This window comes from Papaver somniferum, unplaced genomic scaffold, assembly GCF_003573695.1.
Source record: "Papaver somniferum cultivar HN1 unplaced genomic scaffold, ASM357369v1 unplaced-scaffold_12, whole genome shotgun sequence".
In the NCBI taxonomy this organism is placed as follows: Eukaryota; Viridiplantae; Streptophyta; class Magnoliopsida; order Ranunculales; family Papaveraceae; genus Papaver; species Papaver somniferum.
The window spans coordinates 144,220-169,499 of NW_020621047.1; the positions used below are offsets into that span (position 1 = coordinate 144,220).

General features: G+C 34.7%; 3 protein-coding genes across 3 annotated transcripts; all 3 read right to left on the minus strand.

Moving 5' to 3' along the window:
- Nucleotides 1–5,151: 5,151 nt before the first annotated feature.
- Nucleotides 5,152–7,291, minus strand: LOC113330902 (protein trichome birefringence-like 42). Its single transcript, XM_026577697.1, has 4 exons — nt 7,097–7,291; nt 6,107–6,336; nt 5,843–6,004; nt 5,152–5,500 (listed from the first exon to the last, which is right to left on the minus strand). Exons 1-4 carry the CDS (start codon nt 7,289–7,291, stop codon nt 5,152–5,154), a joined length of 936 nt encoding a protein of 311 aa, XP_026433482.1.
- Nucleotides 7,292–7,574: 283 nt separating this feature from the next.
- Nucleotides 7,575–8,090, minus strand: LOC113330903 (protein trichome birefringence-like 43). The gene is made up of 2 exons (XM_026577698.1): nt 8,084–8,090; nt 7,575–7,999 (listed from the first exon to the last, which is right to left on the minus strand). The coding sequence occupies exons 1-2, from the start codon at nt 8,088–8,090 to the stop codon at nt 7,575–7,577; spliced, it is 432 nt and encodes a 143-aa protein (XP_026433483.1).
- An 11,842-nt stretch (nt 8,091–19,932) lies between these two features.
- LOC113330904 (protein trichome birefringence-like 42) lies at nt 19,933–22,909 on the minus strand. The gene is made up of 5 exons (XM_026577699.1): nt 22,903–22,909; nt 22,442–22,818; nt 20,889–21,118; nt 20,625–20,786; nt 19,933–20,281 (listed from the first exon to the last, which is right to left on the minus strand). Exons 1-5 carry the CDS (start codon nt 22,907–22,909, stop codon nt 19,933–19,935), a joined length of 1,125 nt encoding a protein of 374 aa, XP_026433484.1.
- Between the last annotated feature and the right edge of the window lie 2,371 nt (nt 22,910–25,280).

Consider the following 25,280-nt stretch of genomic DNA (forward strand, 5'->3'; position numbering starts at 1 on the left):
TTGATTGGATTTTTTTTGCTTTTTTGTACGCGAATGCTCATTTCCACCGTCTTTTCTCTTATGAATCCCTGGATAACATCTAGTTAGACGGGATTTCGGCGTTTGGATAGTTGAAGTTCAAGAAAAATGTAATATCATTCACCAAAAATAACTTTTTTGCCTCTATAAGTCATTCTAACAAGAACTCTCCACCGAAGGTCAACTTTTTCCGGTGGTATTCTGTGCACAACTCAATTCCGACAAGAAGCATCCTTCCCTTAGAGGCGTATACAATGACGGATTTGAGGTGGGTTGGGTGTGCTCCAGCCACCCCAAATATTCTAAATACAACCCAATTTTCATTTTTTCAAAGGAAAATTTTGTGGGAAATTTTTTTAGCCCACCCTAAAAATTCATTTTTAGCCTAATATATTTGATTTAGCCCACCTAAATTTTCAATCCTGCTTCCGTCGCTGGGCGTATATGTCGAATCCCCTATTTGTCCAGTTTGTGTAAGAAATAAAGAAACTTGCGATCATCTTTCTGTTCACTGTGAATGGGCATTTTACTCATGGAACTACCTTCTCAACTCTCTGCATGTCTCATGCCAGAGACATTTACTCATTTATTTATTTCAGGGCTGGAGCTTTTATAGAGTAAGGAGAGGCAATAAGATATTATTAATGTTCTTCCTTATGCGATCATCTAGGAGATTTGGAAAGATAGTGATGCTTGGGCTCGTGGTGGTAAATCCAAGATAAGGGATGAGTTGGTTTAGTTGTTAGAGACTTACCCGTCTATGGTGCTCAACAAATAAAACTTACAAGAATCATCCGATAAGCATTATATTCTATCATTGGGAAGACTTTGTAATTTTGTATATTCCCTTTTGAATATGTTGGGATTTTTGGACCACTCTTGCCCATATTTTTCTTTTATGATTTCGGAAAAAAAAATCATTTTATAATTTTGTTCCCAAACTAACTTCTAAAAGATAGCTTCCGTATGTATATCCAAATTCCAAACATCCTCTAAGGTCTTCTCAAGGTTTGCCACATTCTGACAGTAATTTCCACTTTGAGTTGCTTTATATAGCAACTAGCAAGCCATTGAGTGACACTGGACACTGGACAGAAAGTCAAGTAATTTAGGTTACATGATGCTTCAAAAAGAAAAAAAGAAAAAATTCATAAAGTAAGTTAGGTTACTTGATATTTCAGAACTAGTAGTAAAACACTAAGGTGGTCAAAATTGGAATACAAAAAACCCATTCAAATGTTGAGATCCATTAAAACTCCATATTAAACAAACGTGATACAAAAACTCTAATTTTTTAAAAATTCATACAAAAACCCCAAATAAAATTGGTTTCATATTATTTTGGATATTTTTTTTTTTATCATGAAACCAATTTTTTTAATGATGAAACAGTAAGTTTATGATGAAACCAAATTTGGTGGTATTGTTTCTAGTCAGTGGCGGTGTTGGTTGGTGGTGGTGCTTCTTATGGTGATGGTAGTGCTAATATTTGTTGGTGGATAAGGTGTTGGTTGCTAGTAGTGTAGTAGTTGATGGTGGATATGGTGGTGGTGGTTGGCGATGGTAGTGGTGGTGGTTGGTGATGGTAGTGATGGATATTGATACAAAAATCCTAAATATTCATATAGTTTGGGGGTTTTGTGCTACTTTTATTTTGATTGTTTTTTTGTGGATGGATAGTAACACCTTTAGGGTTTTAACTCATGGCCCGAGAAAATAAGAACGATTTTTTGGGGACCATGGTTTTTTTGGGGGACCATGGTTTTATTTTGGGTAAAGGCATTAGAAGTAATTCTAGGTCACCCCATATCTCGTTATTTATTTAATACTTAATATACCCTCTTAATTAATTTTAGGTTATGATTAGTGAATGATTCAGTTAAAAATAATTAGTGAGATTAAATTAAAATATGAGTTTACTATTAGTTGAGTAGAATTATTGAGAGAGTAGAGTTAGAGAAGATGAAGGAGAAAAACATGGAAAATAATTTTTTTTTCCAATTCACTAAGTTTGAGTATTCAAATGATGAAAACCCATCTGATTCTTCATCTCCATCCTCTCCTAGAATATTTGTTAATCTTCAAAATGATCTGGATTTCAACTGGATTTTGAACAGTTCCGTTACTTTATATGAAGAACAAGTAACGGAACTCATCTGAAGCTGTAGTTCGGTTGCCCCGTGAGATGAACAAGTAACCGAACTCATCTGAAAGTGTAGTTCGGTTACTTGTTCGAAACACGCAGGTTACCGAACTCTCTAATAATTTCTAGGAGTTACAGCGTTATGTACGGTTGGTTCTTAACTAACCGAACTTTGGTGTACAAAGTTCGGTTGGTTCGAAAACTGCATGCACTTTTGATCTAACCGAACTTTACGTAATATAAGAGTATATAAGTTTACAACGTTCGGTTCTTTCGCAAACTTGATCCTAACAGCTAACCAATCGAACTCTGAGTTCGGTTTCTGCGATAAAATTGTGAAGTTACCGAACTAAACAAACAAAAAAAATGTGAATTTCCAGCATCTATTGGCTAAGTTCGGTTACTTTGTATTTTTAAATTTTTTTGCGAACAAACCGAACTCTATTGGCTAAGTTCGGTTATTTTGGAACTCAACCTAGTGGCCACAACAACACAATTCGGTTAGACTGTATTTGTTTTTTTTTCGGTTCTAAGGGTGGAGTTCGGTTACTTTGTAATTTTAAATTTTTTTGTGAAACAACCGAACAGAGAGTTCGGTGACTTAGTTTTAAATCCAATAAAACCGAACTGTTCTTCCTGTTCTTCATTTTCAAGAAGTTCGGTTAGTAAACTAGGGTTTTTTGGAAAATCAACATAACCGAACATGGCTCTATAACTCCTATTAAAACCCTATTTTGATGATTTCTATTCGATTGAAGCAATCAAAATCAAATTAAAGCGAAGAGTTTGTTGGAAAATACCTACGGAGTGGTCCCATGGCAGAATCAGGTTGCGGCTGACGTCTTTTATACTCGATAAAATTATTATGTAACCGAACTTAAATGTGATTGCATTGATGTTGTTACATTTCTTAAATAGGTGGTGGTGGTGGTGGCGGGAGGAGGTGGTGGTGGTAATCGGTGGTTGGTGCTGGTGATAATCGGAGGTGGTGGTAATCGGCGGTGGTAATCGGTGGTAATCGGTGGTTGGTGGTGGTGATAATCGGAGGTGGTGGTGGTGGCAATCGGCGGTGGTGGACGGTGGTTGTGGGAGGAGGTGATGGTTATATATATAGGTGGTTATTAGGTTGGTTTGAAATTAAATTAGATTAAGAGTATGTTAGTCATTTCAACGTTTTAAGACACTTGTTATCACTATAAGGAAGGTGGCCTAATAAAATCATGGTCCCCTCAAAAAGATCATGGTCCCTAAAAAATCATTCAAAAATAAATAAAGAAAAGGGGTTGCCTGAGATAGATGGGCTTGTATGATGGACCTGTTTGGTTACTTTAGTAAATCGGCTCTAATAAAGGCCTTAGACAGTATAAGTCGTTATCCTTTTTGTCTTAAGTTAAGATCTTACATTTGGTGTATAAGTCGTTTTCCTTGTTGTCCAAAGTTTTGTATAAGGTGTATATAAACAACCCTAGTTTCATCTTTTTACTATCATTTGGTTTATATTTACAGGTACTTCATCGATTTTTCTCTAAATATGGCTTCTTATTCTGAATCCATGACACTATATATCGACGGTTGAACTAAAATTTTGAGCCAAATGACATGGACGGGGGCAACTGACCCCAGTGGGAAGAGCCAGCTGTGTTCATACAAAAAATGGTTAGTAATACGTATCTTTTTTGATGCATTAAACATCAAACCCCTTATTTCAAAATTTCTGTTCCAAAGACACTAAATCAATAATTCGTGCAAACAATCGAAGAAGATGTGAATGGATTTAATAGTCAAGTAGGGTTACTCGGGCCTGTTCATTAGGCCTGTTTAGTGAACAAATAACCCTAAGTTTCATCTTTTTTATTATTATTATTATTATTAACCAAAAATCTCATCACAAATTTGTTTTTTTTTTTTTTTGATCAGTACAAATTTGTTTTTTGTTCTCCAGCATGCACACGATGATGACGATGATTTCAGCAGGTAATAGTGAAGACTCATCATCATCAACATCTTTAGTATTCAATAGCAGTGATCTTTTTATTAAGATTTTCTTGAGTTTACCCGTCGAAACTCTACTTGTTCTCAAACCGGTATCAAAACATTGGTCTCATCTCCGATTCATATTTCAAGCAAAAATATTACCAGGTTCATTAAAACAAACTTTCAGTGTCTGGATTCTGTTTTCTCCGTCACGCACATAATGAACAACCAAGTTATGGTGTAATTTTTCGTGATAAAGCCAAAATCAGTAGTTCTAATGTCAGTTTTCTAATCCAAGTGAAAAAAGGACTAGTAGGATTATATATTCAACAATCTTGTAATGGTCTTCTTTTGTGCTATCGGCCTTTTGGTCTACGTAACGGAACTCGTTATACTTACAACCCTTCCACAAGACAATTTAGAATGATTCCTCCACCACCTCCATTCCAACAAGAAAAAATGAATTCTAGTTCGATTGCAGGAATTAGCGAATCGGTATGGAAATGGTTGTGTTTCCTTTAGCCAATACTTGCGTTACCGTATATTAAAGGTAGTTGTGGAAGGAAATGGTGATGAAGATGAGTTGAAAGCGTTGATACTTTTACCTGGCAATGGCAAGATTGTATCTTATGATCTCAAGAAAAATAGTCTCAAAGAGATTTGTAATAATCGGTATGTTGAATTTCTAATTCCTGCTTTTGTTGGATCACTTGCAAATGTTTGATATGTTAGTTTTCTTTAGGATTTAGTATCATATTTTGATTAAATTAAGTTAAGGACTGTTTTTTTATGGTTCAAAATATGCATTGTGAGTTATATTAGGCCTCTAATACAAAATTTTTTTCTTAGTGGCAGAAAAATGTGATTGAAAATGTGCAAATTCGCTGAATGACCCATACATTACCATCAACTTTCACATGCAACGATTAGATATATATTTGATTCACACCAAACTCTTAATTAAATCCCAGCCAAATATATCAACCCTTTTTTTTCAACATTCGGGTGCAAAGACATTAGGTTATCAATATGGGCAAATTCATATCAACTCTATGCGTTCTTGTTTCTGGCCGGCCAACAATAGATGCATAAAGAAGATGATTCCATGTATCTGGTACCCCAGCCACACACCAATGGCCACAATCACGAAGCGTCCGACCTTGATTGGTATAATATGATGGATGAGCATCTTTTCTTAGTTGTGACATGGTTGTCACGTCCAATAAAATGACAGGATTCGACATTTTACTTAACACTTCCTTGAGTACAGCAACTCCTGGTTCTGGAATTCCAGGATATGTAGTACCATTAATTGGTGTTGTGTGATCTGCACAAGTCGTGTGTGGGAAACCCCAATCCTTGCCCCTAAAAAAGAAGAATTAGTCGCAGTTTAGATATACACGACATATTAGAAACCATCTTGTTAAAATTGAGCTCTCTGGGAGTGTTATACTCTTTTTAGAAGTAGAAAAGCTATAAGTTAGGTTCAGAATTTTTTTTTCTTTTTTCGAGAATTTTCAACAATTTTTTGTTTTGTTTAATTTTTTGTAATTTTTTCTTTTTTTACTTCTGATTTCTAGAATTGACTTTTCAAATATTTCTGGCGCTGATATCCAAATACCCTCATATTCAACGGTGATCTAGAACAAAAATATAAAAATTCCATATGCAATCATACATCCAGAAAATAAATCGTAGAAAACTTACTTCGGATGCGTAGGAGAAATTCCTTGATAGAAAACTTGAGTTTTTTTGGGGTCAATATTTTTGTCAACCCAAGTTGACCAAGTTGTTAAACCTTTTGCAAAAGCAGCGAGACGATCATCTATATCTTTGTATGTCTTGTTTCCTTCCTGAATTTTATCCCAACTTCAAACAAAAAACTTTTAAGGAAATCTTTATCTAACAGAAGTGATATATAATGGATGGATGACATGTAGAATTAGACATTTAAGGAATTAAACTTCTTACTGTTGTATTTTTCCTTTGTGGAACCACCAGTGCCAAGTGTTGAAGATCACAACATCTACTTCTTTCCACAGATCACCCGTGCTAATGGTGTCGATCTTTAGAATTCGTTCCTCTAATTCAACTAGGAATGGTTTGTGATTGTCGATGTTTATAATTTGTTTAGGTATCTCCTCTAACTCAACTAGGAATGGTTTGAAATTAAAATGTATAGAAATGTTATACTCAGGATCCTGCATGCACAAATTCGAAGAAGGTATTACCATGCATGCCCTCGCTATAAACCAAGCAACGTATACAAACAACTTCTTATGCCAATATTCAGCTAAGCTCACGTGAAATGAAAATACAAAGCGAATGGTTTAACTATATAAGTGAACGGTTTACTTGTGAATGGACCATGCATTTGGACATCTCAACTTTCCTGGATATACAAAGACAAGGAGGAGAGAATTTCTGCTGGTACTTTTGGTTATAAAGATGATCTTGTCAACGTGAACATGACGGTGGATACTACGAAATGTAGTTGGAATCAAGTTATCTGATGCTTTTCATGCTCTTAATGACATGAAGGATTACGGTTTGATCAAAGAAATGCCCATGGAATTAAGCAAGGTTTCTGACATTGTCTCAAGTGCGCCATCTTCTGATAAAGGGGGTTTCCGATAATATCAACAAGGAGACGTTGGGGACATATCGAAAGAGAAAAGTTAAAAAAGGGCAAAGCTGGGAAAGCTAGTAATCAAGGAATGGTTAATTCTCAAGCTTCCATAATCACCGTAAGGAAGCAAGCTGCTGCAATAGCTTTGAGTTCTCGTAAACCTATGCTCGAATCACAAGAAGGTTTAAAAGTGAGTGTCGAGGTTGAGAATGATAATCCTCTAAGGCAAGGCAGGACGAAGTAATCACTACTCTCTCAATTCCCTTGTTTCCTCTTTGTATGGAATCTATCAACAGATTTCAAGGTTTCGGGAAAAAGGAAGAAGTTGCTACATCTCTAGTTCTTTCAGATTCAGAGGTAAGCAACTCTAAGCCATCTTCTTTTGCACCAGTTCCAGGATCGATTAGAAGAGCTAATTCAAAATCCAAAGCTACGGGGATGTTTCCGAACAATGCTCTTGACTCATATTTGAAAGGCATGTAGATATCGGTGAAAGAACCTAATAAGATTTCTACAACAGGTCTCATTGAGTCTCTTTCAGTGATGGGTTTCAGTTTTCCTTCTTTTAAGGAAGATCGTCGAGAAATGTTTAAAAATCTAGCTTACAATCACAAAGAGAAAATTAGTGTTTAGAGAATTCACTATCTACCCCATAAGAGATGGATTATTTAAGGATAGAGTTCCAGGCATAGAACATGGTCTGATTAAGAGAACGACAACAAATACCACCTCCATTTTTTTGTAGGCCAAAATGAAAAGGTGTAAGTATCCCTTTTTGAAAACCAAAGAATTAATCGACTTATAAGCTAATTAATAAAATGTAGCTAAAAGGGTGTTTATAAAAGAGGTTTTATTAACAGTAAAATTAATGGATGCCATGGGGACGCCATGGTAAGTAGTAAAATTTGCATTAGGAATAGCTGCATGAATCATGCAAGCAAAAGACACCCACTGGTTATTACTGATTGAGTCACCGACAAACATGATTTTTTTACCCTTAAATCTGTTGACCAAATCCAGGCCATCAAACCTAGGTGGATCACATCCTCCAGTTGGGCTCCATCTGTATTTGAGATATTGTTTGTCAGGTCGACCATTACTAAGACAATGGAAATCTCCAGGGATGAATGGGCATTGAAGGGAATCATAAAGAGGATACGATTCATCGTAAACCCAACTCCCTTTATAAAAATCGCAGTTGCCTCCTACATTAACAATTCTGGCATGTGTGTCATCTAGAAAAAAGGAAATTACAAGTATTAACAAACTATTTACAAGATAAAATGCATAATGTTGGTAGCTTCTTTTGAAGGAAAAACCAGCCATATCTTAGAAACAATCACGCGGAACGAAAAAGAAAATTTCTTAGATTTTGCAACTTAATTAGATCTTTATATAGGAACTCGATTTTGGTTTGGCCATGAAGGTTGTTAGACATTTACTGTGAGCCAACCAGAATCCTCTATTGTGACAGTAGGTTTCTATCTCTATTTTCTATTTTCTTACACCTCTTTCATGGAATTATTATAGGAACCTTTGAGCCAGCTATTTTGTTACTTGATTATGGAAATATTAATCATGTCCTTGAAATTCAACTTATTTCATACCAAAAATGGTTACTAAATAACCAACTTTTTTGACACAAAATTGGTTAAAAAGACCAAAATCAACAATTCCTGAATGAAAAAAACTTGTACATTTTGATACTGTTTAAATGGACAAAAATTAAAAAGATACTGTTCAAATGGACAAAAATATAAAAATAGGTAGGATGTAACCAGTTTCATCCTACCAATTTTCAAATATTTTTTCTTATTTTTAATTTATATCAGGATGCATCCAGTTTCATCCTTACTATTTTTTTGTATCCATTTCACCCATACTAATTTTTACCCGTCCATTTGAACCATGTTTTAATAAAATTTGGACAAATGACCCATTTTCCGCTTTTTTAAACGATTCACTGCTCAGGTGACCCCAGAGAAAAGGTTATTTTGATATATTCTTTTTGTTTATTACCAAGTGACAGAGTGTTGGCTGCATTCATCGGTTAGTTAGATTTGTAGCTGCGGTAAGAAAGAGTGCTTGGTTACACGGGGTTTTGGTGTTTGGTTAAGAGCTACACCTTACATGGGGTTTCCGTTAGATGTGTCAAACGTGTCGGCCTAGCCTATGAAGTAGCGTACTTAATGTGTTGCGTGTTATATACCGATGTGCTACAGATTCAAGCGTGACGTGCTGTGTAGCGCCAAAAAGATAACCATGTTGTTTCTTGTTGTGCTTTGCAGAAACACACTCATTCTATGTTTCGCAAAGAATAAACATTTTTCCGATATTTTAGATGTTATCTCTATTATTTTGGAAATTATTTAACAAAACCGGAAAAAACTATCAGAAATGGGTTAGAATGAAGCTATTTTGTGAAATATACATGAAATGTAATCTATTGTATCATGTTTCGTATCGCTTTATGCATGTTATGACGTGTTTTTTTAGCATGTCGTGCTTTGTTATCTTGCGTGTTTATGCGTCTCGGATGTTGTGATGTGCTGAGGTGCCTATTGAAAGCAAAACAAAATACCTTTCATAAAAAATGGTTTTCTTTCTTCTATATAAGTCATTCTGACAAGATTTCTATCGGATATTTTCAATATCATTCAAAATTAAATGATTTTCGTTTTTGGTTTGCTGTTACGATTGGGGAACTTCCTGTGATGAATAGACGCAATGGATATTTATTAGATATGAAGAGGCGTCTCTAAAGGTGTGATCACATAAGATACACATCTATTCCTATAGACGGTAATGACGTTTGTTGGAAATGAAAAACATCTCCAATAAGCATAGTCTCCTATAAATAGTGGTGATTTATTTTCATTCGAGTAATGAAACAAACATCAAAAATTTCTGATTTCTTTTTTCTCTAAGCCTTATCAGATTCTAAATATTGTGTGTTCTTGGTTGGGTCAAGGAAGTACAACTCTCGCCAATAACATTGTTAGGGATTTATTAATTACAAGGCCTTTTCATGCCCGTGCAAATGCACGGTCTAGGGCTATAAAATTATATCCAGTTCTTTGGTTAGTGCCAGTTATGCTTGGTTAACTACAAATCTGATCATTGAATTCTCCTGTTGTATCCAGTACATGCTAAAACTTACCAAGTGTCATTCAGTGTAGCATATTGCACCGGTCATTGGATTGCTGATTGCTCCATTTTACTTTAGATTTCTTGAAATTTTGGTGTATCATCATGTTAATTTATTTTTTTTGAACTGTAATTACTTGGGCGCTTAACAGGCTGTGGTAAGATGTTGGGCGGTTCAAGTGTCTTTTAGAACATCCAATGGTTTTGGGCTTCTGAATTTTCAATTAAATTGTTGGACTGCTTATAAGTTTTATCCAAAAAGAAAAATAAAGAAAAAATAAATAAATCATGTTAACTTTACCTAAGGGATGCCGGTTAGGTTGTTAGAGAATAAAATGTCGTTGGAATTGATATCTCTATCAAAAAAAATAGAACCAACATTCATTTACCAAGGCAAAACTCAATTATTATCAAAGTACACATAGTGAGTAGGGTTCTGCCAATTTAGATGTAAAGCCGGGCTAGTATTATGCACCCCGGCCACGATGTGATCGGGCCACATAATCAAAATATGCGGTCACTTTTTTTCCAACACGTATATAAACTTAAATCCTGTCCCCTCCAAATTCCCGTAAAACATTCAATTTTTGAGAAAAAGCATAGGAAGTTGTCTATAAAAGTTAGTTAAATATTTTTGTAATAAAACTATTTTTCACTTTATTTTTTATTTTATATACGTGTCAAAAAAAGAAAAGGGACCACATATTTTGAGTATGCGGCCCGACCACATCGTATCCGCACCGAGTGTTATGGATGATCTGTCCGCACCACCATCCATTGTTGTAGGATACATGCATCTACTTTGTCCGATGAACAAACACCAAAGACCAAAGACCTGTTTACTTGGAAGATCAAGCCTTATCTTGGTGATGTTGACGACCTCTCTTAGTGAATTATGTTCTAACAATCTTGAATATTCTACATTAATCTTTCTTCATTCCATAATCTGCAATATCATTGCCTCGTAATGCAAATGAAAGAAACCTTCTCCGTTTATTTAGAAGAAGCTTACGATTAATGTAGAATTAATTCTTGTTGCAGTTCTCCTTTGTACTTAAGCCATGAGAGATTCAGTTGTGATTTCTTCCCAAGAGCTTTAACAGGCAATATAATTTTTTCCATATAAAAAGCATAAGAAACATAGTAGCACAGAATATATAGCAGTGTTTATAGAATATACACAATTAAAGGGTTGTTGATCATTTTGCTTGTTATTCGAAATGCATCTGTAACACCATCATAAACTCCCAAACATGCAGGATCATTACCTACACTAAGATTTTGCATGGTTACTTAGTTTTAGATTGAGTACAATCTCCAAAGAACCACCATGGAATTTTCTTTTGTGGTGGTGAATATCTGTTATTCCATAAACTGGAAAACCTTTGTTAATTATTTCGAAGACGTATGGTGCACGACCATTATTGGTCTTCTTGTTTATTTTACCTCCCATAGATGTAAACGCAAACGCACCCTTGCGTTCAGGGTATTATGTGTTGGAGTTCCGAAGTCCTGTACGTTATTTACTGATCCCGTTTAAACAAATTGGTTAGTAACAAAACCATTGAATTCGATTCCGCAGCGAAGGAACATTATCAGGCATAACTCACGTAGAATTTGTAATTCTTTAACCATTACTTCCTAAATTTGTATGCAATACTGAGATTCAACAACGACAATATGTAAACTCTGACTATGCATATAAATGTACCACATATATGCTTCATTACCCTCATTCCATATCAATTATCATCGCCTAAATGGTTCATTACTTCCTGAGATTTAACAACGGCAATATATAAAATATGATTATGCATATAAATGTTCCACCATATATGCTTCATTACCCTGATTTGTTAGACCATTACTGATCATCACCTAAAAGGTTCATTACCTTACCGTACCTGTTATAATGTTTTGCGAAGATGATTTTCTGGCATGTAGTACCTCTTTTCATTTTGATCTTCGTTTGTTTGATTCTCCTTCTGTCCATACTAAGCATTTGTGATCCCATTGTGCTCGAATCGACTGGGCACACAGTTGCGATAGCAGTATTTTCTACTAATCTGTCACAATGGACAATAGAATATGAATGGATGGTTCTCGTATGTTTATCCTTTTTGCTGATTGTTTGATGATTTTCCCCGGCTGCTGCATTGTTGGTTATCTGTATCCATATTGCAAGCTTATGAAAACCCAATTGGATGATGGAGGACCTTTCACTGTCGCTGGTTATTTGGTAGAGGATTTGGAAAATGTCAGAACATTTATAGAGAAAAATACCAAAAGACATGTCTTTTGGTATGGGATCCGGAAAGATCTAACAACAGTGGTTTTTCGTAATATCTTACATAATGACCAACCGGTGTCTTTCATAATCAAAAGCAGCGTAACTATTTGGTAGGACACGTCTTCTCCAAAACATACTCAAACTCATCTTTTAGTTATTACACTAACATGAAAATCAAACCTTAAACCAAAAGACAGTCTGTAAAGATCGCATGATTTCAGAAGACGCGACATAAACATATCAAATTCAAACCTTGGAAATGTATAGAATGTAACGCCTTAGTGTGCAAATTAACCAAGAGTAGTGTCTTTCCGCCACCAGAACAACGGCAGCGATTTACTGTCTTTTCCTTAAAGACATCATATTTCGATAAGAAACTAATCCATTTGTATTTTCCATGTGGCTTACTTTTATTGGGAAAAATATCAGGATTGTTGTGTTTCCGCCGCGTCAGCAAAATCATTCTCCTTTATATTAAGAAGAATTGATACTCACCAATTATTTGGGAATGGTCCAAATATTTGATGGAAAAAATCGGTCTTGAAACCAATAATACCACGTTCTTTTCGTTTTTAAATTTCTATTCTTATCAATTTTCCAATAAATTCTCCACCATAAGTTGATTTCTTGTCGTAGTTTTCTGTGCATAACTCAGTTCCGACAAAAAAACATGCTTATCCATAGAGGCATAAATGTTGATTCCACTACTTTTCCAGTTTGTATAAATGTGAACAACCATTGTTTATGGCGCTACTTAATTTCTTAACTCTCTGCACGTATCATGGATTATGCCAGAGACATGCACTAGTGTACTTCAGAGATGGATGTTTGAAGTCTAAGGAGCAGATACACGATAGAAATTTTCGAAGACATAATGGTAGCTATTAAATATCTTATCTGCTTATGGAGCCCGACAAATGAAACTTTCAAGAATCATTAGCGATCGGCACCATGCTATATCAACTAGGAAGATTTTGTAATTTTATAGTCCCCCTTCTGATTAGTTTGGGATCGAGTTGCATATTTTTATTTTGTGATATAAACTTATTTTTTCGGAAAAATAAAAAGTAATTTTGAAATTATATTCCCAAATAAACTTTTATAACTAAGTCCAAAATTAACAATTTTTCCTTCGAAACAATTTTGGAAAATTAATCATCAGTGGAAGTGTGTCCATAATTGCCTACCTATTAGAGAAACGTGTACGACATTTGTAAATAATATAAAATGCCACATGTCTCCTTTGCACCAATGATATTGAAAGTATGGATCATTTGTTTCTACAGTGCTAGGTCTGCAAAGAAGTCTGGTATTCTATTCAGATTAATATTGTAGGCATTGTAAATGGATTATTTATGTATGATTGAATATGGAGTTGGTTTACTGATGAGAGTAATGCTGGATGTATGCAAGAATTTATTGTAATTGCAGGCTATACATTATGGCACATCTGGAAGACAAGATGTGATGTACTCCCTCCGTTACTAAAAAATAACCTTGTTTGGTTTTCACAAAAATTAAGAAAACCAATCATTCTAGCCACTATTTCATGTTTTTTTCTAATCTATCCTTATTTATGTATGATTGAATATGGAGTTGGTTTACTGATGAGATCTCCCAGTACTTTTCTCTCTCCCAAACCCGTTTATTATATTTAGGGTTTATTTTTATATAAATCATCTGAGGAACCCAACTCTTGTTAGTTTATATAAATAAAATCATCAGTGGGACTCAATTATTATTATTTTATATAAATAAAATCACTAGTGGGACCCCAAAACATCATATTTGTTAATTTTTCCTTGTTACCCATGATGGAGAATGCATTTTGTTCATCAACGTGGCTCAACAAAACAATAAGTTTGTTGATTGCCATAGGAATTGCCCTTAAAAACTACTCCAATCAATCCTATAATTAAATCACAAACCTTCAGTTCATCACGGTATGGTTCGATCTCCAAACCTTCCAAACGGGATCCATTCCACGGTTGAGTTATTTAGGATTCTTTTTTTTTTCTTTTTTGATCAGTACGGGTTCATCTATGTTCTTCCATGACCTAATATTTTTCTTTTCAATATTATCGAACGACTAATAAAAATGGGTTTGGTAATTATTTTGTAGAGACTTTATCTATATGCATATATTGGAATTTATTTATTTTTTTCGATTTGTATGGCCATACAACAAACCTAGAGGGGTATCGATATACAAAGCTTCGAACAATTTACAGATTTTCATATTTACTACTTTATAACTAACATAACTAACGGTTAGGGCTAGAGTTAGTGTTTTTAGGGGTATATAAAGGAACACCCGAAATTAAAAGAAAAATTGATTTGATTTTCAAACCCTAACTATGAATTAATCTAACTTAATCACTAATCATATTTAATTTAAATAATTTAATTATTAGCATTAATTAATGGAGGATATTACCATTAAAAAATTAATAGGTTAAAAAGGTTTTGTTGATTACTATTTCATTGTCCTATTTTGTCATCTTGTGAGCCCTAAAAGCCAAAAGTTTGGAGCCCATATAATAGGCTTCAAAAATAAACTATATGACTCGAATTTACTAAGTCACTCAACAATAGCGAATTTTTTAGGTTATTCTCAGAGTCAATAATATTGCCAAATTTGCCTTATTGATTGGATTTTTTTTGCTTTTTTGTACACGAATGCTCATTTCCACCGTCTTTTCTCTTATGAATCCCTGAATAACATCTAGTTAGACGGGATTTCGGCGTTTGGATAGTTGAAGTTCAAGAAAAATGTAATATCATTCACCAAAAATAACTTTTTTGCCTCTATAAGTCATTCTAACAAGAACTCTTCACCGAAGGTCAACTTTTTCCGGTGGTATTCTGTGCACAACTCAATTCCGACAAGAAGCATCCTTCCCTTAGAGGCGTATACAATGACGGATTTGAGGGTGGGTTGGGTGTGCTCCAGCCACCCCCAAAATTCTAAATACAACCCAATTTTCATTTTTTCAAAGGAAAATTTTGTGGGAAATTTTTTTAGCCCACCCTAAAAATTCATTTTTACCCTAATATATTTGATTTAGCCCACCTAAATTTTCAGTCCTGCTTCCGTCGCTGGGCGTATATGTCGAATCCCCTATTTGTCCAGTTTGTGTAAGAAATAAAGAAACTTGCGATCATCTTTCTGTTCACTGTGAATGGGCATTTTACTCATGGAACTACCTTCTCAACTCTCTGCATGTCTCATGCCAGAGACATTTACTCATTTATTTATTTCAGGGCTGGAGCTTTTATAGAGTAAGGAGAGGCAATAAGATATTATTAATGTTCTTCCTTATGCGATCATCTAGGAGATTTGGAAAGATAGTGATGCTTGGGCTCGTGGTGGTAAATCCAAGATAAGGGATGAGTTGGTTTAGTTGTTAGAGACTTACCCGTTTATGGTGCTCAACAAATAAAACTTACAAGAATCATCCGATAAGCATTATATTCTATCATTGGGAAGACTTTGTAATTTTGTATATTCCCTTTTGAATATGTTGGGATTTTTGGACCACTCTTGCCCATATTTTTCTTTTATGATTTCGGGAAAAAAAATCATTTTATAATTTTGTTCCCAAACTAACTTCTAAAAGATAGCTTCCGTATGTATATCCAAATTCCAAACATCCTCTAAGGTCTTCTCAAGGTTTGCCACATTCTGACAGTAATTTCCACTTTGAGTTGCTTTATATAGCAACTAGCAAGCCATTGAGTGACACTGGACACTGGACAGAAAGTCAAGTAATTTAGGTTACATGATGCTTCAAAAATAAAAAAAAAAAAAATTCATAAAGTAAGTTAGGTTACTTGATATTTCAGAACTAGTAGTAAAACACTAAGGTGGTCAAAATTGGAATACAAAAAACCCATTCAAATGTTGAGATCCATTAAAACTCCATATTAAACAAACGTGATACAAAAACTCTAATTTTTTAAAAATTCAAACAAAAACCCCAAATAAAATTGGTTTCATAATATTTTGGCTATTTTTTTTTTATCATGAAACCAATTTTTTTAATGATGAAACAGTAAGTTTATGATGAAACCAAATTTGGTGGTATTGTTTCTAGTCAGTGGCGGTGTTGGTTGGTGGTGGTGCTTCTTATGGTGATGGTAGTGCTAATATTTGTTGGTGGATAAGGTGTTGGTTGCTAGTAGTGTAGTAGTTGATGGTGGATATGGTGGTGGTGGTTGGCGATGGTAGTGGTGGTGGTTGGTGATGGTAGTGATGGATATTGATACAAAAATCCTAAATATTCATATAGTTTGGGGGTTTTGTGCTACTTTTATTTTGATTGTTCTTTTGTGTATGGATAGTAACACCTTTAGGGTTTTAACTCATGGCCCGAGAAAATAAGAACGATTTTTTGGGGACCATGGTTTTTTTGGGGGACCATGGTTTTATTTTGGGTAAAGGCATTAGAAGTAATTCTAGGTCACCCCATATCTCGTTATTTATTTAATACTTAATATACCCTCTTAATTAATTTTAGGTTATGATTAGTGAATGATTCAGTTAAAAATAATTAGTGAGATTAAATTAAAATATGAGTTTACTATTAGTTGAGTAGAATTATTGAGAGAGCAGAGTTAGAGAAGATGAAGGAGAAAAACATGGAAAATAATTTTTTTTTCCAATTCACTAAGTTTGAGTATTCAAATGATGAAAACCCATCTGATTCTTCATCTCCATCCTCTCCTAGAATATTTGTTAATCTTCAAAATGATCAGGATTTGAACTGGATTTTGAACAGTTCCGTTACTTTATATGAAGAACAAGTAACGGAACTCATCTGAAGCTGTAGTTCGGTTGCCCCGTGAGATGAACAAGTAACCTAACTCATCTGAAAGTGTAGTTCGGTTACTTGTTCGAACCACGCAGGTTACCGAACTCTCTAATAATTTCTAGGAGTTACAGCGTTATGTACGGTTGGTTCTTAACTAACCGAACTTTGGTGTACAAAGTTCGGTTGGTTCGAAAATTGCATGCACTTTTGATCTAACCGAACTTTACGTAATATAAGAGTATATAAGTTTACAACGTTCGGTTCTTTCGCAAACTTGATCCTAACAGCTAACCAACCGAACTCTGAGTTCGGTTTCTGCGATAAAATTGTGAAGTTACCGAACTTAACAAACAAAAAAAATGTGAAGTTCCAGCATCTATTGGCTAAGTTCGGTTACTTTGTATTTTTAAATTTTTTTGCGAACAAACCGAACTCTATTGGCTAAGTTCGGTTATTTTGGAACTCAACCTAGTGGCCACAACAACACAATTCGGTTAGACTGTATTTGTTTTTTTTTTCGGTTCTAAGGGTGGAGTTCGGTTACTTTGTAATTTTAAATTTTTTTGCGAAACAACCGAACAGAGAGTTCGGTGACTTCGTTTTAAATCCAATAGAACCGAACTGTTCTTCGTGTTCTTCATTTTCAAGAAGTTCGGTTAGTAAACTAGGGTTTTTTGGAAAATCAACCTAACCGAACATGTCTCTGTAACTCCAATTAAAACCCTATTTTGATGATTTCTATTCGATTGAAGCAATCAAAATCAAATTAAAGCGAAGAGTTTGTTGGAAAATACCTACGGAGTGGTCCCATGGCAGAATCAGGTTGCGGCTGACGTCTTTTATACTCGATAAAATTATTATGTAACCGAACTTAAATGTGATTGCATTGATGTTGTTACATTTCTTAAATAGGCGGTGGTGGTGGTGGCGGGAGGTGGGTGGTGGTGGTAATCGGTGGTTGGTGCTGGTGATAATCGGAGGTGGTGGTAATCGGCGGTGGTGGGCGGTGGTTGTGGGAGGAGGTGGTGGTTATATATATAGGTGGTTATTAGGTTGGTTTTAAATTAAATTAGATTAAGAGTAGGTTAGTCATTTCAACGTTTTAAGACACTTGTTATCACTATAAGGAAGGTGGCCTAATAAAATCATGGTCCCCTCAAAAAGACCATGGTCCCTAAAAAATCATTCAAAAATAAATAAAGAAAAGGGGTTGCCTGAGATAGATGGGCTTGTATGATGGACCTGTTTGGTTACTTTAGTAAATCGGCTCTAATAAAGGCCTTAGACAGTATAAGTCGTTATCCTTTTTGTCTTAAGTTAAGATCTTACATTTGGTGTATAAGTCGTTTTCCTTGTTGTCCAAAGTTTTGTATAAGGTGTATATAAACAACCCTAGTTTCATCGTTTTACTATCATTTGGTTTATATTTACAGGTACTTCATCGATTTTTCTCTAAATATGGCTTCTTATTCTGAATCCATGACACTATATATCGACGGTTGAACTAAAATTTTGAGCCAAATGACATGGGCGGGGGCAACTGACCCCAGTGGGAAGAGCCAGCTGTGTTCATACAAAAATGGTTTGTAATACGTATCTTTTTTGATGCATTAAACATCAAACCCCTTATTTCAAAATTTCTGTTCCAAAGACACTAAATCAATAATTCGTGCAAACAATCGAAGAAGATGTGAATGGATTTAATAGTCAAGTAGGGTTACTCGAGCCTGTTCATTAGGCCTGTTTAGTGAACAAATAACCCTAAGTTTCATATTTTTTATTATTATTATTATTATTAACCAAAAATCTCATCACAAATTTTTTTTTTTTTTTGTTTTGATCAGTACAAATTTGTTTTTTGTTCTCCAGCATGCACACGATGATGACGATGATTTCAGCAGGTAATAGTGAAGACTCATCATCATCAACATCTTTAGTATTCAATAGCAGTGATCTTTTTATTAAGATTTTCTTGAGTTTACCCGTCGAAACTCTACTTGTTCTCAAACCGGTATCAAAACATTGGTCTCATCTCCGATTCATATTTCAAGCAAAAATATTACCAGGTTCATTAAAACAAACTTTCAGTGTCTGGATTCTGTTTTCTCCGTCACGCACATAATGAACAACCAAGTTATGGTGTAATTTTTCGTGATAAAGCCAAAATCAGTAGTTCTAATGTCAGTTTTCTAATCCAAGTGAAAAAAGGACTAGTAGGATTATATATTCAACAATCTTGTAATGGTCTTCTTTTGTGCTATCGGCCTTTTGGTCTACGTAACGGAACTCGTTATATTTACAACCCTTCCACAAGACAATTTAGAATGATTCCTCCACCACCTCCATTCCAACAAGAAAAAATGAATTCTAGTTCGATTGCAGGAATTAGCGAATCGGTATGGAAATGGTTGTGTTTCCTTTAGCCAATACTTGCGTTACCGTATATTAAAGGTAGTTGTGGAAGGAAATGGTGATGAAGATGAGTTGAAAGCGTTGATACTTTTACCTGGCAATGGCAAGATTGTATCTTATGATCTCAAGAAAAATAGTCTCAAAGAGATTTGTAATAATCAGTATGTTGAATTTCTACATCCTGCTTTTGTTGGATCACTTGCAAATGTTTGATATGTTAGTTTTCTTTAGGATTTAGTATCATATTTTGATTAAATTAAGTTAAGGACTGTTTTTTTATGGTTCAAAATATGCATTGTGAGTTATATTAGGCCTCTAATACAAAAAAAATTTCTTAGTGGCAGAAAAATGTGATTGAAAATGTGCAAATTCGCTGAATGACCCATACATTACCATCAACTTTCACATGCAACGATTAGATATATATTTGATTCACACCAAACTCTTAATTAAATCCCAGCCAAATATATCAACCCTTTTTTTTCAACATTCGGGTGCAAAGACATTAGGTTATCAATATGGGCAAATTCATATCAACTCTATGCGTTCTTGTTTCTGGCCGGCCAACAATAGATGCATAAAGAAGATGATTCCATGTATCTGGTACCCCAGCCACACACCAATGGCCACAATCACGAAGCGTCCGACCTTGATTGGTATAATATGATGGATGAGCATCTTTTCTTAGTTGTGACATGGTTGTCACGTCCAATAAAATGACATGATTCGACATTTTACTTAACACTTCCTTGAGTACAGCAACTCCTGGTTCTGGAATTCCAGGATATGTAGTACCATTAATTGGTGTTGTGTGATCTGCACAAGTCGTGTGTGGGAAACCCCAATCCTTGCCCCTAAAAAAGAAGAATTAGTCGTAGTTTAGATATACACGACATATTAGAAACCATCTTGTTAAAATTGAGCTCTCTGGGAGTGTTATACTCTTTTTACAAGTAGAAAAGCTATAAGTTAGGTTCAGAATTTTTTTTTTCTTTTTTCGAGAATTTTCAACAATTTTTTGTTTTGTTTAATTTTTTGTAATTTTTTCTTTTTTTACTTCTGATTTCTAGAATTGACTTTTCAAATATTTCTGGCGCTGATATCCAAATACCCTCCTATTCAACGGTGATCTAGAACAAAAATATAAAAATTCCATATGCAATCATACATCCAGAAAATAAATCGTAGAAAACTTACTTCGGATGCGTAGGAGAAATTCCTTGATAGAAAACTTGAGTTTTTTTGGGGTCAATATTTTTGTCAACCCAAGTTGACCAAGTTGTTAAACCTTTTGCAAAAGCAGCGAGACGATCATCTATATCTTTGTATGTCTTGTTTCCATCCTGAATTTTATCCCAACTTCAAACAAAAAACTTTTAAGGAAATCTTTATCTAACAGAAGTGATATATAATGGATGGATGACATGTAGAATTAGACATTTAAGGAATTAAACTTCTTACTGTTGTATTTTTCCTTTGTGGAACCACCAGTGCCAAGTGTTGAAGATCACAACATCTACTTCTTTCCACAGATCACCCGTGCTAATGGTGTCGATCTTTAGAATTCGTTCCTCTAATTCAACTAGGAATGGTTTGTGATTGTCGATGTTTATAATTCGTTTAGGTATCTCCTCTAACTCAACTAGGAATGGTTTGAAATTAAAATGTATAGAAATGTTATACTCAGGATCCTGCATGCACAAATTCGAAGAAGGTATTACCATGCATGCCCTCGCTATAAACCAAGCAACGTATACAAACAACTTATGCATGCCCTCGCTATAAACCAAGCAACGTATACAAACTTCTTATGCCAATATTCAGCTAAGCTCACGTGAAATGAAAATACGAAGCGAATGGTTTAACTATATAAGTGAACGGTTTACTTGTGGATGGACCATGCATTTGGACATCTCAACTTTCCTGGATATACAAAGACAAGGAGGAGAGAATTTCTGCTGGTACTTTTGGTTATAAAGATGATCTTGTCAACGTGAACATGACGGTGGATACTACGAAATGTAGTTGGAATCAAGTTATCTGATGCTTTTCATGCTCTTAATGACATGAAGGATGACGGTTTGATCAAAGAAATGCCCATGGAATTAAGCAAGGTTTCTGACATTGTCTCAAGTGCGCCATCTTCTGATAAAGGGGGTTTCCGATAATATCAACAAGGAGACGTTGGGGACATATCGAAAGAGAAAAGTTAAAAAAGGGCAAAGCTGGGAAAGCTAGTAATCAAGGAATGGTTAATTCTCAAGCTTCCATAATCACCGTAAGGAAGCAAGCTGCTGCAATGGCTTTGAGTTCTAGTAAACCTATGCTCGAATCACAAGAAGGTTTAAAAGTGAGTGTCGAGGTTGAGAATGATAATCCTCTAAGGCAGGACGAAGTAATCACTACTCTCTCAATTCCCTTGTTTCCTCTTTGTATGGAATCTATCAACAGATTTCAAGGTTTCGGAAAAAAGGAAGAAGTTGCTACATCTCTAGTTCTTTCAGATTCAGAGGTAAGCAACTCTAAGCCATCTTCTTTTGCACCAGTTCCAGGATCGATTAGAAGAGCTAATTCAAAATCCAAAGCTACGGGGATGTTTCCGAACAATGCTCTTGACTCAAATTTGAAAGGCATGTAGATATCGGTGAAAGAACCTAATAAGATTTCTACAACAGGTCTCATTGAGTCTCTTTCAGTGATGGGTTTCAGTTTTCCTTCTTTTAAGGAAGATCGTCAAGAAATGTTTAAAAATCTAGCTTACAATCACAAAGAGAAAATAAGTGTTTAGAGAATTCCCTATCTACCCCATAAGAGATGGATTATTTAAGGATAGAGTTCCAGGCATAGAACATGGTCTGATTAAGAGAACGACAACAAATACTACCTCCATTTTTTTTGTAGGCCAAAATGAAAAGGTGTAAGTATCCCTTTTTGAAAACCAAAGAATTAATCGACTTATAAGCTAATTAATAAAATGTAGCTAAAAGGGTGTTTATAAAAGAGGTTTTACTAACCGTAAAATTAATGGATGCCATGGGGACGCCATGGTAAGTAGTAAAATTTGCATTAGGAATAGCTGCATGAATCATGCAAGCAAAAGACACCCACTGGTTATTACTGATTGAGTCACCGACAAACATGATTTTTTTACCCTTAAATCTGTTGACCAAATCCAGGCCATCAAACCTAGGTGGATCACATCCTCCAGTTGGGCTCCATCTGTATTTGAGATATTGTTTGTCAGGTCGACCATTACTAAGACAATGGAAATCTCCAGGGATGAATGGGCATTGAAGTGAATCATAAAGAGGATACGATTCATCGTAAACCCAACTCCCTTTATAAAAATCGCAGTTGCCTCCTACATTAACAATTCTGGCATGTGTGTCAACTAGAAAAAAGGAAATTACAAGTATTAACAAACTATTTACAAGATAAAATGCATAATGCTGGTAGCTTCTTTTGAAGGAAAAACCAGCCATATCTTAGAAACAATCACGCGGAACGAAAAAGAAAATTTCTTAGATTTTGCAACTTAATTAGATCTTTATATAGGAACTCGATTTTGGTTTGGCCATGAAGGTTGTTAGATATTTACTGTGAGCCAACCAGAATCCTCTATTGTGACAGCAGGTTTCTATCTCTATTTTCTATTTTCTTACACCTCTTTCATGGAATTATTATAGGAACCTTTGAGCCAGCTATTTTGTTACTTGATTATGGAAATATTAATCATGTCCTTGAAATTCAACTTATTTCATACCAAAAATGGTTACTAAATAACCAACTTTTTTGACACAAAATTGGTTAAAAAGACCAAAATCAACAATTCCTGAATGAAAAAAACTTGTACATTTTGATACTGTTTAAATGGACAAAAATTAAAAAGATACTGTTCAAATGGACAAAAATATAAAAATAGGTAGGATGTAACCAGTTTCATCCTACCAATTTTCAAATATTTTTTCTTATTTTTAATTTATATCAGGATGCATCCAGTTTCATCCTTACTATTTTTTTGTATCCATTTCACCCATACTAATTTTTACCCGTCCATTTGAACCATGTTTTAATAAAATTTGGACAAATGACCCATTTTCCGCTTTTTTAAACGATTCACTGCTCAGGTGACCCCATAAAAAAGGTTATTTTGATATATTCTTTTTGTTTATTACCAAGTGACAGAGTGTTGGCTGCATTCATCGGTTAGTTAGATTTGTAGCTGCGGTAAGAAAGAGTGTTTGGTTACACGGGGTTTTGGTGTTTGGTTAAGAGCTACACCTTACATGGGGTTTCCGTTAGAGGTGTCAAACGTGTCGGCCTAGCCTATGAAGTAGCGTACTTAATGTGTTGCGTGTTATATACCGATGTGCTACAGATTCAAGCGTGACGTGCTGTGTAGCGCCAAAAAGATAACCATGTTGTTTCTTGTTGTGCTTTGCAGAAACACACTCATTCTATGTTTCGCAAAGAATAAACATTTTTCCGATATTTTAGATGTTATCTCTATTATTTTGGAAATTATTTAACAAAACCGGAAAAAACTATCAAAAATGGGCTAGAATGAAGCTATTTTGTGAAATATACATGAAATGTAATCTATTGTATCATGTTTCGTATCGCTTTATGCATGTTATGACGTGTTTTTTTAGCATGTCGTTCTTTGTTATCTTGCGTGTTTATGCGTCTCGGATGTTGTGATGTGCTGAGGTGCCTATTGAAAGCAAAACAAAATACCTTTCATAAAAAATGGTTTTCTTTCTTCTATATAAGTCATTCTGACAAGATTTCTATCGGATATTTTCAATATCATTCAAAATTAAATGATTTTCGTTTTTGGTTTGCTGTTACGATTGGGGAACGTCCTTTGATGAATAGACGCAATGGATATTTGTTAGATATGAAGAGGCGTCTCCAAAGATGTGATCACATAAGATACACATCTATTCCTATAGACGGTAATGATGTCTGCTGGAAATGAAAAGCATCTTCAATAAGCATAGTCCCCTATAAGTAGTGGTGATTTTTTTTATTCGAGTAATGAAACAAACATCAAAAATTTCTGATTTCTTTTTTCTCTAAGCATTATCAGATTCTAAATATTATGTGTTCTTGGTTGGGTCAAGGGGTACAACTCTCGCCAATAACATTATTAGGGATTTATTAATTATATTCACGAATTATTTGGGAATAGTCCAAATATTTGCTGGAAAAAATCGGTCTTGAAACCAGTAATACCATTCTTTTCGTTTTTAAAATTCTAATTATTATCCATTTTCTAGTAAATTCTCCACCATAAGTTGATTTCCTGTCGTAGTTTTCTGTGCATAACTCAATTCTGACAAAAAGCATGCTTACCCATAGAGGCATAAATGTTGAGTCCACTACTTGTCCAATTTGTATAAATGTGAACAACCATTGTTTATGGCACTACTTAATATCTTAACTCTCTGCACGTATCATGGATTATGCTAGAGACATGCACTAGTGTACTTCAGAGATGGATGTTTGAAGTCTAAGGAGCAGATACACGGTAGAAATTCTCGAAGACATAATGGTAGCTATTAAATATCTTATCTGCTTATGGAGCCCGACAAATGAAACTTTCAAGAATCATTAGCGATCAGCACCATGCTATATCAACTAGGAAGATTTTGTAATTTTATAGTCCCCCTTCTGACTAGTTTGGGATAGAGTTGCATATTTTTATTTTGTGATATAAATTTCTCTTCTCGGAAAAATAAAAAGTAATTTTGAAATTGTCTTCCCAAATAAACTTTTATAACTAAGTCTAAAAATAGCAATTTTTCCTTTGAAACAATTTTGGAAAATTAATCTTCCTCCCAAAATTGT